This window comes from Anopheles maculipalpis, chromosome 2RL, assembly GCF_943734695.1.
Source record: "Anopheles maculipalpis chromosome 2RL, idAnoMacuDA_375_x, whole genome shotgun sequence".
In the NCBI taxonomy this organism is placed as follows: domain Eukaryota; kingdom Metazoa; phylum Arthropoda; class Insecta; order Diptera; family Culicidae; genus Anopheles; species Anopheles maculipalpis.
In genome coordinates this window covers 88,782,933-88,803,650 of record NC_064871.1, presented here as the reverse complement: position 1 = coordinate 88,803,650, position 20,718 = coordinate 88,782,933, and the positions used below count along the sequence as shown (strand labels likewise).

At 43.2% G+C, this 20,718-nt stretch overlaps 2 protein-coding genes across 2 annotated transcripts in view; one reads left to right on the top strand and one right to left on the bottom strand.

Moving 5' to 3' along the window:
• The window catches only part of LOC126568516 (transmembrane protein 222), a 482,151-nt gene that overhangs the window by 218,919 nt on the left and 242,514 nt on the right, over positions 1 to 20,718 (bottom strand). The gene's annotated exons all lie outside the window — the stretch shown is intronic.
• LOC126567934 (G protein-coupled receptor kinase 1) overlaps positions 1,662 to 20,718 on the top strand; it is a 101,992-nt gene continuing 82,935 nt past the window's right edge. Inside the window, exon 1 of the mRNA XM_050224304.1 lies at positions 1,662 to 1,792. Within this exon, the coding sequence (XP_050080261.1) occupies positions 1,680 to 1,792 (113 nt within the window). The 5' untranslated portion in view covers positions 1,662 to 1,679. The remainder of the gene's footprint in view (positions 1,793 to 20,718) is intronic.

Here is a 20,718-nt window from a genome sequence, read left to right as displayed (position 1 = left end):
TCTTCCATAAATGCTTGCCAAATGTCTTGGCTCAAATGTCTGAGAGTCCTCCAGAGATTTGATCCACAATCTTCGGGCGTATCAAACCGCACACTGATGCCTTGGACGCTCATTCGATGGACACTTAATTCTAATTGGTTTCTAACCTACAGCCATGGGACATGTTGTATTGTATTGAAAAAAAACCTCTCTCTCTATCTCCTAACTTGTACTTCGTTCTCTAGAGAAGTTGAGATGGAAAACAAGTTGGAAGATTATTAGGAACTTATTAAACTCTACAACGAAGCTCTTTCATCATTATAAAATCTGCTTTTTGATTCATTAGAGTCGATTTTCAAGCCCTCTCCTATACATATTGAGGTGATCGAAAAGAATACTTACTTATTTATCAGTAACTCTCACCTCAATCTGGGTATACCACGCCTCCTCTGTCCGTGTGGATGGCCTAATTCGATGCACGACGGTGAGGTTGTCATAGAGTTCGTACAGCTCATCGTTGTTCCACACATACGGGGCCAACAATCCTTCTGAGCATCTTCCTCTCGAACGTGGCTAAGAGGTCTTCTTCTGTTTTGGATAGGGCCGCCATGTCACAGAGGCGTATGTGAGTACTGGGACTGTAAAGGTATGATACAGTCCCAGTTTCGACCGTCGCGACTGATTTTTTGAGGTGAGACGTTTCCTCAGGCTGTAGAATGACCGGCTGGTTGTCAGCATCCTAGCGCGCAACTCCGTCTCTATGCCGTCAGTTAGATCTTTGCCTCGTTAATCTGCAACACGATGCTTTCTGCCGCCAGCTCGATCCTCCAACTCCGAGTCACGGATGGCCCAAGTTGAATAGGAGATAGGCGAGCCCATCTCCCTGATGCGGATGATCTCCCGTCACCTGACATGTGACGTTGGTCATTCTAACAAGCCTGATCAGATTGGCCGTGATTCCAAAACAGCTCATCGCCTCGTAAAGTTTTACCCTGGTTATGCTGTCATATGTGGCCTTGAAGATCTGGTCCGTGGATCAAAAAAGAATACCATAAATAATTTAATTTCATCAACCCAAAAAATGTGTGGAAGAAACACTAAGGATTCACCATGCGCCATTCTTTATTTAAAGTGTTTCTGGCGTAAAGTTAAAAATGATTTGTTCTCCTACTTTCCAGGCTTGTTGCAGGCTTTAGTGTGACCTCTCGTATTGGATGTGTGTTGGCAAAACATTTGTCTCCAATTTTTTCTCGAAGCGTTAATGTGTTTTTTAAGCAAAACGTGCTAAAGTGTCCTGTGGCCGTGCGTTCTCGTGGTCCAATGTGATCCAAATAGTGTGTATGCGTGCGTGTGTGTGATTGAGTGGAAGTGGAGTACGCATGTCAAAAAGGGAGTGAAGGGAAAAGAAAGCATCATCCAAGTGATAGAAGAAGTATGTTAGCTAAAGTGTAAACCATTCTGAAAGAAGTAAAAATAACGCCAAAATAAAGGGGAAATCAACAAAGTTACTACACTGGCAAGTGTTGTGGAAGTTTGTTGGTGTGGCCTTGATTAAAGCAAGTGTTAGAGAACCCACAACACAACTACACCGATAAGAAACGACCCCACTGTTGTTGTGGCCTGTGGCGTGTGAAGTAGTGTAACACCCTCCCTTCCCCTGTCAGTGTAACGGCGGCTGCTGTCAAAACGCCAAACGCAAGATGGCGGACCTGGAAGCAGTGCTGGCAGACGTCAGCTATCTGATGGCGATGGAGAAATCCAAGTGTATGCCGGCGGCCCGGGCCAGCAAGAAAATCGTTCTGCCCGATCCAAGGTAAGTGTCTGTTTATTTCTGCTAAATAGCTACGTTTTCTCCAACAGCACAACAAAAAAAAAAATCTTCAATTTCCAAAGATGGCCTCAAGCTTTCCTTTTGAGAGAGATTGTTTTGTGGGACGAATTAGCGAACGCGAAATTAAGTTTTTGGTGCTGTAAATGTGTGTGTCTGCTTGCTGTCTTGATCTCTGCCCTGCTCATTTAGTAGCTCGAACGTTTAATTTATGCCTCGACCCAAAAACACCATATTCCTTTTCGACTTTTCGGCAAACGATCTCATCCAGCACGCTTCTCGTATCATCACTTTTCCCCCCATGTTTGTTTACGTTACGCCGATACTACTCCTCGGAGATTTAAGAGTGAGCCGGGGCGGGTCTACATTTCCAAACCACCGGGCGCCTCCATTTCCACCTGTAATGTGCTCCCGGTTTCGCCAGAGTGCGCGCACCGTGCCACAAAACAACCGATGGACCGTATATAAAGCAGTGTAAACAACAGGCGCAACAGACACAATGGCAATCGGCGGTGGATGGAAACTTGCGGCGGCCATATCGGCTTCAAACATCCATTTCCCGGGAAAAGAAAATAACTCTCCTAAGGGTTCTTTCGGTGTGGGTTTAGTGGTGGGGATGTAGACAATTTCGAACCCTCCCGCCACACGACACAGGATTAGTGGGGAAGGTGGGGGGAGGGGGGGGGGGAGTTATGTTGGCAAAAGTTGGAAGAAAATCCTCGCTATAGTAGCAAATGTTGTACTTATTTTGCTAGTAGCTCGTTTTTCGTTGTGCCTGCTTGCCATCCGTTTTGTAAAATCACATTAATCCTCGGATTCGGAGAATTTCTGCACCATCGAAACAGGTGGATGATGGGTGGGCGGACGGAAGGTTGCGTATCAAAACAATAGAATAGCTTGAATTTCATCAGTGTTTTTGGATGTTTAATTTTACGTTTTTTATTTAGGTTCGCCGGTAGGAACCATTTTGCAATTTTTATCCAGACTTTCAGTCTGATGTTTGATTTTTTTTAAATGTTTTGTTTCGTAATGACGGCCAGACCGTATTCCTTGAAATCTAATCTTATGTCTAGCTTTACAACTCATTCAACTTATATCCTATTTGGAGGGTAGCCATTTCCTTCTCCCTCAATTCAAGTGCACCTTATCCCGGGTGAGCTCGGTTGTGGATGTTGTTGATACGATTCTGATGTTGTCCTCTCTATTTTCGCTAAGGGGTTAGCGCCTCTTTGGAGTATCGTGCCGTGGAGACTGCTTCATATCGTTGCCAGCGTTTGGATGTTGTGGCTGGCGGTCCCACCATCGGCAGAACGCACGAGTCCTGTAAGCCACTACAACTTTGTGAAACTACAGTAGCATTTAATTCACGCATTCCGCCAACAGTAAAGCCGCCAGTCACCACTTCACGTCGTCCAAATCTAATTCAATTGGTTCAGAGCTGGCGACCCAGACGCCTGCAAAACGCAAACAGTGGATAGTCACAATAACCTTGTAAGGTTACTGAAGAATCGAATCCAGACATTTAACCAACGACAGAGTCGCCAGTTACGACCTTAGATCCCCTAAATCAAATTTTTATCGACTCTAGGGCCGAAATCTTGGAAACGGATCAAAGGACGATTCCCATCTTTTTGGCGAAGTCAAAAAAAATCCGCACATATTCGTAGTCGTTCGGCACAGCCGGGGGATTTTCCTGATGCCCGAACGGCTGCTAAGAGCCCGGGTCTAGCCGCATCGAACTCCACATATGACCAGAGTGTGTGGTCAATCATGCGAAAAAAGCACGATCTACCGGGAGCCCGTGAAACCAGGGACGCAGGGAAACCTGTGATGAGATGGAGTGCAGGAACTTCCCGAGTTTGTCCTCCTTCCACAGGTTCTGCCAGCGGGCCATGCACAGCTCTATGTTATTTGCTTGATTCGGTTTGAATTAACCGCAAGAGTTTTTTGACGATCGCTTTGAAAAATATTGTAGTGGACGCAAACATCCCTCCACTCTTTGTTTCTAAAATATCACTGATGATGTTGTTGAAGAATAGAGCTCTTCATTGTTTGCTACCCCATAGAAAATGGGTCCAAAATTCATACTTTACTTTATCCTCTACAAGTTATCCAAGTTCATGGATTCCAAGGATTGCATGGGCTTTCTAGGAGTGCTGATGTCTTCGTAGCTTATGTTAGAAATGATGTCAAATGACATGGTCGAGGATGAAAGTAGCGAGCATTGCGATATGCAGATATCTGATAAAAAATCTGATGAATTAATGAATGTTCCCTTTTTTTTGGAATCTTCGCTATTTGCTCCTGATGTTTCCATCTATCTCTTCTATGCAGGAATTTATTGGATCAATGGATACAGCTATAAGGGTGAGCGTATAATATGAGCTCAACAAATACACTTCTGATGTCATCTTGCAAAAAAAAAAATCACCTTCATAAAGCTTGTTTGGAGCTTCAATTACACACTCGATATAATGAAAATTGGATATTTTCATATTTCATTTTCATAACTGCCCTAGACTCCCTCCCCTATGATCCCTTTATTTCAATTTTGCACTCTCAATCACACACAACCACAAACAGCGAAGCCAAATATGTCAATTGAATCATCCCGATCACGGGGGTACGCACCATTATTTAATCAATTAAAATCGATTATCGAACCGAAATGTGGAACAAACGGCGACCCTTTTTCCTGAACACCTTCCCGCCTTCAGCTTCACCCACCTTTGGTTGCAATCCTGGGTAGGTGAGTGCGTGGGGGGGGGGGGGGGGGCGTGGGAGGATAGTTATGCACCAGCCCGACAGTGACAAACATCGACAAACGGGTGCGTGAATGCAATTGTACCCGGAGCAGAGAAGGATGGGAAACATGGGCAAATTGGTGGATCCCCATTTTCACCATTTTCCATTTCCGCTACTAACAACGGTTTAATTAAATCGAACCCAAGCGTCACCGTGGGTGAAACGTCCCAAGCGTTGGCGTTCGGTGACCATTCTCGGTGTTTTGGTGAATGATCAAAAAGTTTGTTGAATTTTGCTTTCGATCGGCTATAGTTGTTTTTGTCATCAATAACTTCGAATGCGGAATAAATGTGCCGGATGGTCTACCAATTATGGCTCGTTTGAATATAAAGCATGATGAAACCTGGTTTAAAAATAGTCTAGAAATACAAATTATAAAATAATCTTTTGAAATTCCCCATGTCATTCGAGGATGTAAAGAAAAATCAATTCAGATGCTATAATTTTTGCGCGCTTAAGTAGTATTCCTGTTTACATTAGCGGATCGAGTGTTTGAAAGCTATAAATGAACTACTAAGCACTTCCTTTATTCCCCGTTCCACTGTTTTTGTTTCACTAATGCACTAATTTAATAAATAATTAACAATTCCCCCTGACCCTCTCATTGGCATCCAAGAGGGGAAAATTGTGGCAGCTAGTGTCGACATTTCCCCAAAGGTAATTTCGCTGCCAGTACTCCTTGAGCTTTTGAAGCAATAGTAGGAACGCACTGCTGATGGAGCGTGTAAATGCGCTTGATAATTCATACCTGTGCTTTACAACTTGCCTCCTCATCCCCGCAGTTTCCAACCACCCTTATAGCGCTATAGGTCTCGCCCACTTTCGATGCGCGTGCGTCATTGTGGAACGGGGTGGAAAATTTAAAAAAAGAAAACACCTAGTACAACAATAGCACTAATAACTCTGATACGCTGATGATCTTGCTGGCAATGATGACGTTTGTAGAGAACCGTTTGCTTCGATTTCATTCTAAAAGGGATGGTCTGTGGGTACCGGAGCTCCGCCGGGTGTTTCACGCGACCATTTCGATTATTGTTTCCTCACTCGCAACGTTTCGACAGGGGCTGGCGGGATGAATTTTGGGGAGAGATGCTCAATTGATTGACCGCTTGGATGGATAATTAACTCGTAATAGTCGTTTGTGCCTCTCCGATCGAACGGTCCCAAATGCGTGTGCGGCGAGCTCTTGCGAGAGCACTCCCTGAAAGCTAACCGATAATTAAATTAATCTGTATTTGTAGAACATTCATTCCTAAAACTCATTTTGAGGAATAAGCTAAAGCCTCCACACTAGCGAACAAAGCTACAAAGTTCGTTTGGATGCAGCAAGCAAACCCCCTTGATGCCTCCCTTTCCATTACTGTAGTCATCTCGTAATAGTGCTCGGAGGTAAAATAAATCATACCGACACAATCTTCGCTCCGTTGTTCTACCACCAGCAGCATCCCCATAGAGCCTCCTAGAGGGGGGTAGGTGGGGTTTTTGGATTTAGAGTGTCCGGTTACGTTCCCGGCACTATGGGGTTTTACCGCAAACAGTGCCCCAAACACGCTCTAGGAGCCGAGAACTAGCCGACAGTAACGAGAATCGAGCGGGCGTGTACGTGCCCATGTGCAAATGTCACCGAGAAAGGGTACAATAAATCATCCCCGTACTCGTTTTGAGGGTCACGCTCTCTGTGACCAGTCCAAAAGCTGGGCGTAGTGCGAGTAGAATGTCTGATAGTTATGGTGGTTGATGGAGAGGTTTGAAGATACCACTTGAAGGGATAATATTATGAAGCTACATTTGGTTGGAATAGCTTTCTTAATGATAGAAATAAACATTATTTTCACAATGTTATTACGTGCTATAAATGGCAAAGTTTGGATGTATAGAAATACTTTAGCTTGCTTTGAATGATCTCAATGACCTCAATGTGTCAAATTGTGGCATAATTTGACTCAAAATGTCGTGTTCGAAGTTTCGGTCTAATGCTCCAGAGATCCTTACATCGAAGTTCACCTGAAACTTCCGTTCCCGAGTCTAAGTCTTAAGACCCTTAACAGACTTCTCATTTCTCAGATCGCTCAATCACACTTTGTTCATGAATCTGAAGTTCCGCTGAATGACTTCAAGCTCACTGCAAAAACGGGCCCCAACAAAGCCCGCAAGAAGAGAAATTTGGTTTCGATTGTTCATAGTCTTGGAGGAGTCTGATGGGCATCAAAATTAAGAAATTTGAAGTACTTCTTTTTCTAAGGGCTCTTAGCCTTTTGCTCTTGCCTGAGTGTCAACTCTTCTTCGTAATAGACCCAACACAATGTTATGATCTTTCCAACAAAACATCAATATTAATAATCAGTCCCAAGCACTACTACCGCCATTAGTTTAAATGCTCACCAGCCCCAGCGAAAGCCTGAAGAGAGCGGACAAAAACAAACAATCCACATCATTAAACCAATTTTCTTCCGCTCGAAATTTATTGTCGTGTTCCCTGTCCCTCCCCACGTCCGACTATCCTGAAAAACTAACATATGAAAGGATACAGACTCACACTATCTCTCGGTATCTCGGTGACGCGTTCGCGGCTGGTGCATCTGTCGGTGATGTTGGCTTGGCTGGCGTCTGGAAGTGAAATTCCTGTCACAAACAGTAATACACGTTGCTCCTGTGTCTAGAGTGTGTGCCCTTTGGAACACAGCAGCCAGGGTTACATACATGAGTAGGAAAAAAAATCGTGGCAAGCTCCCTGGCAGAAAGATGCCGCTTGTAAGATGGCTTACCCGAGTGGATGTGTTTGCGGTGTGTGTGTGTGTTTGTGTGTCCTAGACGGTGGCCGTATGTTTGAGGACAACACTTAGAAAATAAAATTATGTCCACACAGCACAAGGGCGCACAGACTGAAAGGAAGGAGGGATAAAATTATTAGAGGGTTTGTTGCTTGGCTGTTGTTGTGCTAGGGAAAGGTAGAGGAGGCGTAAGATGTTGATCTCTGTCTCGTAGTCTGTCTAGTTCATGCATGGGATCTTGAACGTGAGGCCCCTTCTGAAGGTTCTTCTGTAACCGAGTGTACAGCATTGGGGTTTTCTAATAGAGCTCTTGCACTTGATGTGTCTGTTAAGCTATCTATCATAAGATTTTATCAAAAAAGGGCATCAAAGAAACCTCGTTAAGTACATCAAAGTGATTTGAAATGTCTATTAATTCGCTACACCGTTAATATGCTAATTTGGCGAGTAATGCAGTGTAATTTAATTCTTCTCAGGGTATTACTAGTTTAAAAAGATTTACACAATTATTGCATCGTCTCTCCAAAATGTCCAGTACAGACAGTTGACCTACTCTTCTACAGCATTGTGCTAGATAAACATTTCCAATGCCAAAATGTGTGATTACACTCGTAGCTCTGTACAACAACGTCTGTACAATTTCTAGACAGACTCCTGCCAACGCCAAAACGTAACATTGTTATTGCTAGAACTTTCATAAAATCGAGATGAGCCAGCACGTTTTGCTTCTTTTGCCACGGATGATTATTTGATGACCGCTTTATGGCGATTTCTTGATGGGAAAGGGGGAACAACGTTCACGTGGCCACGGCTGACGCTCGCAGCGGATCTTGATGATGTTGTTTTAGTTTCACCCCTCTTTATCGTCTCCCAACATCTTCACCCCGTTAAAAGTGGTCGCTCGGTCGCTATAGGGGGGGAGGAAGGTAGCGTAGCGTCACAAAACGATACCCATTATGTGCGGCCGGGTCTCCGTAGTTGGCAAAAGATGGAGTTTGCTGCTGCCGGGTACGGGACGATCGATCGCGGTGAATTAAATATTGAAAAGGAAAGTATGCCATTGGTTTTCCGTTGGCCAAGTGAGCCGGTATGGTTGCTACATAATTTGTGTGTTTCGTTAATTAATTGATGTAACATTTAGCTTATTGTTTACGCCGTCGGAAATGAGAGTGTATTTGCGCTTTGGATCGATCTCAGCCAATCAGTTCGTCAGTTACGTCATTTATTTTTGCATAAATGGTAGGGTTGTGTTTTGCGGTGTAGTTTTTGGCTGTATTATTAATTGCTGCTGTTAAAGTAAAACATTTAAAGCAATTTTTCAGTTTTTAGGGCTTTTAAAAATTATAACTAGTTTGCGAAATGATCAGTGCTATGATTGGATATGATCATAACTGGTGTGTGTGTGTGTGTGTGTGTGGTTCATTTGCTTTCATTTTAGTTCATTTTTGTTGTTGTAGAGTACTAAATTGTCCATGGCAAATATCGTCTGAACCACTCATTTTCAATGTCATCTTGAAATCATAAGCGAAAGACTTGAGGAGGTTTTAGTAGGCAACAATTTGAGAGTACCCAATGGATTGTCCCAAGGGTCTCTATGAATATCTTCTTCTAGGTTTGCTCAGGTTTGAGCACATCGAGTAGACATGGTGAGGTCGTAAATCGGTTTTTCAGGAACCTCGGTCTAGGGCTGCAGACCTCCATCCATGGCTGCATCCGATCTCCGACAGGTTTGACTCCTTTTGATCGATTCTTCTACGCCTCGTGCTGAACGGGTCGCTGACGACCACGATAGTCTTTATCACTCTCCGTTCGAAAATGGCGAGAGCATTGCAGCCCTCCGTCTGTATAGTCCAGGAAATTTCGTGTGTTGTTGGAGTCTTCTGGATGGCAGAAGTTTGTGCAGTCCTTAGTAGGCACGATTCCCCTGAACAATGCGACTTCGTATTTCGCTGCTTACGTTATTTTCAGAAGTTACGATCGTACCAAGGTAGCAGAACTCCTCTACCTCCTCGAGATAGTCGCCGTCAACTGATATTATGATTCCGAGTCGGTCTCTGTAACGATCATAGCCTCCGGCAAGCAGGCATTTTGTCTTCGTCTTGTTGATCCTCAATCCAATTCTATTGGCCTTGTGTTTCAGTCGTGTGTATGTCTCGCATCGGCGAAGCCAAGGAATTGGAGAGATTGGGTGAAAATCGTGTCTCGAATATCGAAGCTCGCGCTTCGCATGACACCCTTCAGAGCGACTTTAAACAACAAACAGAATGAAGATCTACCACACGAAAAAAAAAAAAATAAGAACGATCTCCCTGCTTCATTTGAAGTGAATTCTGAGAGGTTCTTGGATGCAAACACGTTCAACAAAGTCCAGGGTGGTATTATTACACACACTGACGACAGAACCAGATACTTAACCTTTGTCGTATTGATCCTAACTCCAATTCTAGTTTCCCCCGTTGCAAATGAATCCTTTCAGATCTCCAAAAATATCGCCACATGCTCATGAAAGCAACAACCGCATCTTCTTCGGTGAATGCAATTAATACAGCTGCCAACTCACATCCACCGACCGTTCCACGCGCACCAAACCCACTCTCCGCTCGCTGCCTATTTAATAAAACAAACAACAAAACCATCGCAAGATAATGCAAGCCTTTCCAACGCTACAATCAAAACCACTGTCGGCGAATACACGTGATCACACACGCGCGCTTCCCCCCAAACCATAAGCTTAAAACCGGAGTCGGCCTCATTTTCTTCTGCCCCGTCCCGTTTGCGAGCCAGCACCGGATAAGCTTACCGAATCGTGATAGTTGTACGGTGTGATACCAGCGGGGCCAAGGCGGCACAGGTCGGCTCTTTGATGTGAGCAAAATGCGAATAAACATCGACATACAAAAATTGCGCGTACATTATAAGCGGTGAATGCGCGCGCACGCGCTAGCCGATTAATCGAATCCGTTCGTGCTGAGGGCGAAGGGGGGGAGGGTTTGTTCGACATTTTCGTATGACGAGAAATTGAATTTTGCAGTGCATTTTGTGTGGCGTTGGAAGTAGCAAAATGGAAATAAAAGGAGCAACAAAAAACGAACCGTAATCGCGCTTGATCGAGCTGGTTGATGTCATTAATGGCTTCCCTCCGATAGCTACGCACAGCTAGACACAGTCGCCTTTAGGGGGGTGTCGTTTCTTCAACGTCAGTCGAGTCAGTTTTGCAATCGATGGCGCGGTCTGTTGTTTTTTTTTTTTTGCAAAAATTGCAACTGCCGGCGCTTTTGCGACACATTGCTGGTCGAGTCTCGTGTGTGCTCCCCATATCAACTCACCCTTTGCTCAAGGGCTTTGCTTTTTGGATAGGTTAGTGAGGGAAGGGGAGGAAGGGTTTCGCGTTGCGTCACACGTGTGTGTGTGTGTTGTGCTGGAACACCATCGTCGAGACTCACCGTCGCCATATTTCGCGAACCGCCTTTGTGAATGTGCTGCCTCAAGGTGAGCCTGATCGATCGACGGGGCGCTTTAAGCTTTGGGCGCTAAAATGTTACTTGTGCAGCTGGGTCGACTTCAAAGGTGAACAGCATTACCTGCGATCCTCGCAGTCTGTGGGTACGATCACCAGGAGCTAGCAGTAGCAGCTACCGAGTGTGACAAATGAGCGCTTATTGTGAGGCTGTGAAATGAAGTTAAAGATGCTCAATTAAATATAAATAATGCGTACTTCGGGTCGAAGGGTCGAGCTATAAGTTAAACCAATTATTTTGGACTCGAAGAAGCGGGTAGATTTTATTTGAACAATGTTTGCCTCGTCATTTACCATTTGTTGAACAGATGTGCCTTTTGAAATTGTTTCTACAAACAGCGTGCAAAAGCATTCGCTTTCGTTTACATTGGCCCGTATTTGTACAAATAGCGAAATTGTGAATTCCCTCAACAATGAATAATTATTATGTCAATTGGGCGGCGTACTGCCTTTCCCCGTGTACCACGGTGGCACGATGATCTGATCACGTCGGACCAAGCCGTCCAAGTGGCCAAACAACCAGGGGTTAGTGATGATGGGTTTTGGGGGGAGGCTGGAAGCAGCAACCGGATAAGATAATATTTAACTAATGCTTTGACGCAAACGATCGAACCAATGTTTACACGATCAGTTACCGGACGTGTCGTACGCACGCTACTGGGGCCGCAAAACGGATTCGTACGCATTTGCGGTGATAAAATTGCTTTTCCCTTTGGCAAAACTTCTTCCGTCTCGATGCCTCCACAAAACGCCCAGTGGAATTTCGATAGAAGTGGTTTGTTTTATTTGTTATAATGAATTGTTTTCTTGTTCTTACTTTCATTCCAAAGCCAACAGGCTTAACCGAGTTGATAAAGCCGGATAATACTGTGAGAGATAAAAAATTGAGACACACATTTAGTGCTATATCGTTGGATTCGATCGTTTCCAAAGCGTTCGTTGCGATTGTCGACAATATTTGTTTGTCGATGATGATTTTCAGATCCATAATAAATTAATGTAGAAAAACAGTTACAGTCAAGCGGGGCGTTTCGAGCGAAAGCGGGAATTGCCATCGGCCCGATCCACTGCCAAAACTCATATAAAAATCAGTCGATAACAAATCACTTTTCGTTAAGTTTTAACTTCATTTACATAGTTTAATTACAAGAAATTTTTGAGGCGGTCCGGTGGCAGGACCTGAGGTTCGAATCCCAACCAGACCGTCCCCCCGTATTTCATTTTTCACATCAATTGCACGCGCTTCCTTACTTATTTTTGCCGATTCGCTTTTGTATAGAATTTCTTCTATGTCAAATGTGGAGCTCGCCGCTCCAAATAATTAGCATTTACCATTTAAACCACCTGTCCAATCTGATATTCCATATCTATTGCACGCGTTTCTATATCTACTTTTGCTGATTCCATATCATTTTTTGGCTGATTCGTCAATGAATTGGATATCTATATCAATGGTCGAGTATTTCATATTCGTTAGCACAGTTTATTTATATAGTATTTATTTTCAACTCCATGATGACGGCGCTTGATGGCATGTGTTGCCCAATTACAAATTTAATAAGGCATTTCTTTCTTGGATTTTACCTTATCTCCGTCATACTCGTTTAATTTGCTCCATTTACAGTTTTTAGCCATCAAAATATTGGTCATTTGTTGGTAAATTTCAGTAAATTGCAGTAGCAAACAAAACATTTATTGTATCCATGTTTTTTGTTCACAAAGGACGGCCAGGCCATATTGCTAGATTTTATCCATTAAATGAGTAAAATAAAAATATTTTTCATAAATATTTTTAACCTATTCGCACGCTCGCTCCATCTGTCTATTGGCATAAGAAAATCGGTATGAGTTACAAACGTTTCCGAACTCGATCGAATCCAACGATAGCTTCTTGATTAATACCCGTGTTTGGTGGGGAACAATGTATGATAAGCGTTTGACGTTTAATACCACTGCCCAGAGGAGGATACGAGTGGATTTTTATGTGGGGAGATAAGGGAAGTCAACCCACCACTCTCGCTTCCAGCGTTGCACTTGCATATTGTGTCGAGGCCATTCGTTGTATGCTGAACAAATAGATTGAGCGTTTGATTGGGCAATATTTGCAATGTTTGGCTCTTTTTGGGGCAGCCAAAGGAAAGGTGGGTTTAACGATTTAAAGGAAAATATCAAACAAAAAGGGTAGAAATCCATATGCAGGCAATAAATCAATCCTCCTCATAAAATCGGGCCTGTCTGTCCATCTTTTTTACGTCCTCAAAAAATGTGTGTTCCCGTGCAATTACTCATAAAGATGCTGCTTTTATTTGCACACTTTGCCAATTCTAATGCTCACTCTCGCTGTCCTTCTATGTTTGTCTGGCCGTTCGCGAAAGGTATTGTTTCAGTGTGCGCTATATTGCACACATAGAAACATAAAAATATATTATGCCCATGCATAAATGATGGGACGCGGAACCGAAACCTCGTGTTTTGCTCTCTCATTTCACCAAGGCTTCACACATTTTATCTGCAAAAACATATCCAAATCGATCGACCATCGAGCGAAGCTGCTGTGCTCTTGAGCTTCCCAATCCCAAAGCTCCCTTTTAAAGCTCGAACTGGTTCAAACATCTTTTGCTTAAGGTAAAACAGGAAATTTGCGTACTCTGTGGCATGGCGTGGGTAATATTATCCCCCCCCCCCCCCCCTTTGGGAAACACTTTTCCATCTGGCGCGATTCATTGTATTAGTATCGTGCCATCGGCCAACAAGAAATCGTCCCAAAGTTCCGTCAATGTGTTTGTTTTTTGTGCGACGGGGAAAAAAGTAGATAAAAATACTTCCTTCTGTTTAAAGAAAAGAACAACAAAAGGGAGCATCTTTTATGGTGCCTTCCCAGTTCCGGTCGTTTCGTCGCGTTCGCTGCGCGCCTGTTAATGTGCTTTTATGTTTGCGGCGCTGTATGCGCGCTCTGGTGTGTTTGTGCGCGGATGTTGCAATCATCCGCAGCTTTACGATGCTCACAGGTACGCAACGCACACAATGTCACCCGGCGAGGGGGGGGGGGGGGTTTGATAAGTCTGGTGGTGAGTTTTTTTTTATTTGCACAATATTCGACGGAAATATTTGGCTTCCCTTTTGGCTCGTTGGGGCGAGTGGATTGCTCGAAGATAGCGACGTTTGTTTTGCATCTTTGTGTTGTTCGAGGGAAGAAAGAAAGACAAGGGGAAGCTTGTGGGGGGCGCAAGGAAGGAAGTGTTTCTTTATATTGTTGTTGCATAGGCACAGTATTGATCTTAAACCTGGAGCCCCTTCAGGATGGATGGGCTTCTTACTTATCTTTTGGTTTCCTGGGTCTGGGTTTGTGTGGTGGCGTTGTTGAAGGTACAGACCTTCTGACATTGTGGGTCTGGGTGGGTGGTATGATGGTAGGAGCACAGGAAGCGAGCATGAATGGAATTAAATTTAATGTCAACAGCGTATGATGCCGTGCATAAAGTGGCGCACCAGATGCGGTGACGATCGTGTTTTTCGCGTGCGTTTGGTAGTTTTTTCTTTCTTTTCGCCCGTGAGTTGGTGCATATTTTATTTATCACTTTTTCTGCTCGGTACTCACTCGCCGTTTATTTTCCCGCTCGCTTAGTCTCCCGAAAAGAGGAAAAATGTTAGAGATTTTTGTGAAGCAAACCCGCCCACTTGACACTGGAGTGTCCGTTTTGTGTGGCCTTTTCCGCCATATATCGTGCACTAAGGGATGCTTCCTTTTTTCCTCTCTCTCTCTCTCTCTCTCTCTCTCTCTCTCTCTCTCTCTTTCTCTTTCTGTGTTACTGTGACGTTACTACAACTCTCCAGCCAGGTCAGAAAAAATCGAGCAAAAAAGCGGGAGAGAGAAAAGGGAAAGATTACCATGGAAATCAATTGCAATGTGTGGGCTTGGCAGGGTAGTGCACTATGGGTAATGCACTATGGATCAGGCATCAAATCCCATCCGAACCGTTTCCTCATGGGGAGGACTAAAGATCCAACTACTAGTCTAGTAAGTCATTATATGGCCGCCATGACCTCTCAGGTATTGAAGCCGACTTTAACTGCTTGCGATTGGTTTATTGTTTGACACAAGCTGGCTAAAAATGATCACATTTTTAAACTGAGGTTATCATATTCCTCAAAACAATATTTATCAATTTAAGAAAAAGTTTCTGTTGTTCATCTAGTGGTTTTTTTCCTAGCTTAATCAACATAATAATTTACTGCAGACTTGAAGCTAAATTTTGGCATTTAATTCCGGCCCATCGTGCGAGATGGTAGAAAATCATCTCGCAATAGAAACGATAAAAGAAAAGTAACGGGAAAAAAAGCAATTGCCTGTTGTTTTCATTTCATTAGATTGCCTAGCTCGCGCGGTTTCGCTCGCAAAGAGTAATGGTGGTGGGTAGAAAAATTCCACCGAACGATGCGCGTACACTGTCCGAAGGATAATTTTCCATTCGAACACCCGAACAGCCGAGCATTAAATGGGCTGATGGTAGCAAGGGAGAGGAAGAAAAATGATCTTCAATAAACGGAAAAATCGAGTAGAAAATAAAGGAAAAAGAAAATTTCCAACAGTAAGATAATTAAGTAATTGTGCTCGGTGCGCAATGTACAAGTCTGGGGTTTTTTGTCTCTCTTTTTCTGGCCTTCAAACGGTATGGAAAGTGTATCTTTCGCTGTACCCCATATTGCCTACTTATTATGAAGGAATTTCTATTTGAAACACTCCGGCGTTTAAGACTATCATTCCAGCTGACTGATGAGAGATGAAATAATTTTATTTTCTTTGAAGTTTACTGATGAAAAAAAAAAAATTGGGACGTCTGGGAAAAAAAGATGTCAATACAGTGGAAAAGAAAATGTAACTTAAGTTGCCAGCTGCCCCACAAATGACAAATGAGAAAGAGAGAAGCTCTTCATCCGCGTAATAGCGCCAGGAACGCGCGAAGCAGAAGCAAAACTGTCACGCTAATAAAATAAAGCTTCCCGGGACGAGTTTTCCCCTCAAACACGCACTCTTCCGAAGCTCTCCAACAGGCAGCGGGGAGGAAAAAGGGCCTCAAAGAAAATGAAATCCACCGCTCTCCGCCAACAACCGGTTGGTGAAGGTCGAAATGGTCAAAACATTTCACTAATTAATCACATCCAAACAGCAGCAACACGCACCGATAAAATCGGCGTTCGAGCCAGGCCTATGCGTTAATGATAGATGAATGAAACGAGAGTAGGGTGACTTTGAGGTTTTGCCCGTGCCGACTACCCTTAAGCCGAGAAAATGCGATATCGGAAAATTGGATGCCTTCAATCACGCAATACCTAGCACTTTCCCCACGCCATGTGATAAGAATGCCCCGAAATGGACGGAGGTTTGGTATGAAATAGGACTGAAATGAAGGGCTAGAATGAGGGGGGAAATTGTTTCCGCCGTTTTGCTAGGGAGAGATAAGAAGGTGTTACAACCATGGTGGCATAAAATAGATTACTGGGAAAATCCTGCTATTGTTACCGATTAAGCCACGTATTTGTGTTAATGCAATGTGTGATGGTAGTGCTTAATTTAATGGAATAATGGATGGAATAATTGAGGAATATTTTACGAAAATATGCGCACTAACTTACTGACTAACTGATATGAAGTTAAAACTGCTTTCTGAGTCTTAAGCTACTGTAAGAGTCCTCTGAACTGTCAACCAATTATTTCTATCGTTTTGGTTGGTTTTGGACACTGGCATCGACTAATTCAAGTTTAGGACAATGAAGTCTTTAAGTACTGATGGAATACAATGGAATACTTGTTCTTCTTGGTTTAATGATTTCCTAAGTCACGCAGACCATCGAAAGGTTTACTAGACATGCTGATACCACTTAGGTGGATAGTCAGTCTTCACAGGTCAACGAGGGAACAATCCGGAAGGGATTTGAGTCCTGGTCTTGCCGTGTGCAGAGTTTCGTCGCTGTAGCCTTACCACCGGACCACATTCAGTACCCGGATCGCCTCATAGTTCACATGAATCCTGAATACTTCACTGTCCAAAATCATCTCATCTCATCTCAGTACACATCTCATAGGTAATTTTTTCAGAATTTGGTGACATGCTGCTGCTTGTGGAGCGTATAGTCCGGTTCATATTTGAGTGTTGGCTACCTATGAGAGTTATAAACAAGTATTCTAATTATTTATTACTATTTATTATGTTCAATTGTTCGCCAACAATGGCTTAACAAAAAAGTATTCTTAAGTAACTAATTGGTAGAGGAGGTAAAGGATAGGGAGAGGGGATAGGTTGGGATAGGGAGGAAGAGCTAGATGGTAATCGGTAAGGAAGCGCTGAACAGCTACCTGCGTAAATTTGCGATGAACACTCTCCAGTCTGGCCATCGCGGTTGAGCCTGGAGGAGACCACAGCTGGGTATTCCAGGGAAGATCGAACCCAACAACAGGATTTCGGACGATAGCCTAACTATAGCCAAGCCCAATACCATGTTATCAGGATCTACTAGGCTCGGAATGAATCAGTAGAATATAATTCTAGAAGATATTACTTGTGGCTTCAGTATGTACAGCGACTGTAGACATTCAAGCTTATCCTCTTCCCTGGCATGAACTCCTGGTGATAGTATTGGCTTTTGAAAGTGCCTCCTATACCTGGTATGTTACGTGTTACGTTGTAGTAGTAAAGATGAAAGACTAAAGAATGAGAGGGTTAAGTATCTCTTGTATATAATCTGTCTGTCTGTCATGTGCAGCTTTGGATAGCCATCTTTTCCATAATTAATTATAGCTGCTACTATTTCCCTTTCCTTTGATATATTAAGAGACATCAAGTGATCTTTAACAATTGAAAATTATATAAAATACCAGTAATGGTATGGTTACTTTACATAGGCAAACACAGAAATATAGTGACAGCTGTCAGTCATACTGCAGCCTAAACAATATCCCCAGCAATGAGATAAAACTGCCAGCAGAAACCACACACTCCCTTTATAGAAACAACAAACCATGAATGCGAGCGAAGGAACTAAACCGGAAAAGCAGCCTCATGTCGCGAACCACTGTTCAACGTTCGCTCATCATCCAATGCTGATGAATTGTACAAAAACTGTCAACGCCTACGTCTGTCAGCGCATCCTGACGAGATGCCCGATTGTATGCGAAGCTTTCACTCTTAATATAACAGCGCTCCCGGACAGCTACCGGGGTGAGTGATGGGTAAAGTTCTCCTTACCACCAGTGTGGACCAGTGCAGTGATCCGTCCGGGTTCTGCTTTTCCGAATACTGTAATCACAATTGTAAGCAGTACGCAGCAGGGGTCCGCTTTGCCAACCTTCGGCCCATGGGACATTCTTAATTAGAAACCCCTCTTTGAATGCATCATGGACCGACACAAAATCGGATCCGTATGGGGTTTCACACCGACCACACTCGCGTTCGTCTTTCCATTGGACGAGGTTAGTTCATGGAATCCTGGTTCATGGTACCGGCGTTGAAGTGTGCCGGACAGAAGGATGCTCATGGGTTACACGGTCGCTTGCAAATGACATGAAACATGATCGATTCTTGTCCGATGAAGTAAACGAATCACATGTGTGTGTGGAGTGCTTTTCTAATATTGTGCGTTCCGTGTAAGTGTGTGGTCGTTTTGGTGTTGGTTGTTTTAGATTTTATTTTAAGATTTCCAGAAACTCGACCCGATCCGGCCACCGACCGATCCTTTTGTGTGGGTGTGTGTTCTACTTCATTGGTATCGCCGGTTCGGGTTGGCTGTCCCCTTGCTAGGGCTAAGTGAACGGAAATTGGGACTCCTTTGGGAGCTTTTTTGGGAAAGTTAAATTAATCCACTAAAACCGAACTTTTCATGAATGGATTCTTATTATAAAAAAAGGATTTTCCACGAAACTAATTGATACATTTTATCGGTCTACCATCATCATCGTCGGGATTAGGTAATTGAATACATCGTCGATTTTGGCGTGCGGCTTGCATAACTTCGGGCGTTAATTTAATTTTGAATAATCAAATTTTTCGCAATATCCACGGCCTGATGTTGGCCTGATGATTTGGAGAGAATTTCCATACCTTTCGGCCTGTTTGGCAAAATGATTCGCGCATGCCATGCTTGCCGAAAATCTTTTCCCTATCAATCATGTGTTTTTTTGGTTTCGGTTTTTACGCTGTTTATGGTGAATATTTCCTAATAAAGCATGACACTGACACAGCGTAAAACGTTGGGCTGTGTGTTGAAGAAAATGCAATATAGAAAAAAGGTAAACCTGTGATGAAAAATTAATTTTCCAATGCGGGCAGTCGCTTAGAAGTCTGTACAAAATAGCTTACTGAAAACGGCATAAACAAACCGAAAATTATGTTTCGTCCCCCCCTAAATAAAACAAGTAAAATTTGTGGGAAACAAAACTCATTTCCTTTCAAAGTTTTAACTGGTAGAAAGTAGGAAAAAACAACTTCTTGCTGCAAAAAAGACAATTTAGAACACTTTTGTTTTATTTATTTACCATCATAGCAACGTTCTGTTATGGATATTTCTATTCTCAGGCGAGTTGGCGCGCAATGAAAAAGCACAAAACCTCCCCAATGAAACTCATTTTAATTAACAAATGAGTTCGCACTCCTCACTTGCTCAGGTGGGTACGTCAGATGGCAGGGTCCCCCGTCCCCAGCTTGTCGTCTGCTTTTTCGTCGAGGGGGATGGAAACCATTACACCTTCGAACGATTCTCCGCCTCGTGAAGTGTGGTGTTGACCCAGTTCTCGCCACTGTGAATGATGTTGCTATTTTCATTCCGCCGGTGTATCAAATTCATCCAGCCGATGCGCGCTGTTTATTGATGAAGTGTTTCCTTTTCCACAGTTTTGGTTTGTTTTTAGTGATGGGGTTTTGCATTTTATCTGGCCATATGTTTGCATAAGTGCCGAGCCGAGAAGTAGGTGCAGATTAGTTGTATGAAGAGAAATTTATTTTAGAAGTATGTAACTCTGTAGAGCCCGTAATATGTTATCAAGCAACGGACCAGATTGCGTGCTTTAAATTATCGATAAAATGAAACGTATTACCCGTAGGCACTAAGTGCAATTTATGTTCGAAGAAGCATTGAATTTCTTCACCTCGCCACAGTTATCCTCATCCCGAAAAGGAAGTAAATTGTCACGCGCACGGAGACATTATAGCGAGAGGGATTAATGGATGCTTAAAAAGACACATTTGTTCCTATTACGTTTATGGGCAACGGTGTGATGCGCTCTAGAAGATTGCAGTGAGGTGACACATGCTGTAATAGACATAAATTATGATCAATATATTCACGTCTTTCGGGTGGGATGTTGAGCAAACGGAGAGAGATGTTAGGGATGTTCGGTGAGGTGTCTTTGCCAGTCTCTTAATTTTATGTGTCATTTTTGGTTATTGACGTAATATCTCTATGGCGGCACATGTGGACTAGACATGTGCTGTAGCTTAACTAAGGTTTGGTTCATTCAGATATGGGGAATTTTCTTTCAATGGTAGTGGCGCCACTTGTGGACAAAACTGGAAACTATTGACAGTGTTTTGTTGAGTAAAGGACCGAGGACATTGTTCGTGATCGATAAGTGTAATTGTTTTCTACACTAGAGCATCTGGCAGAGACCAGTCAAAGCTAGAGTCAATTGGCCCGGTTACAGGGCTACGCAGCATAACTCTGAGGTGTATTTTAACACCAGAGTGTACGCTTTTTAGGGATGCATAAAAACATGTTCAAATTTGATCGGTCAATAATTTAAGATTATTGACAAACAAAATGGTGAC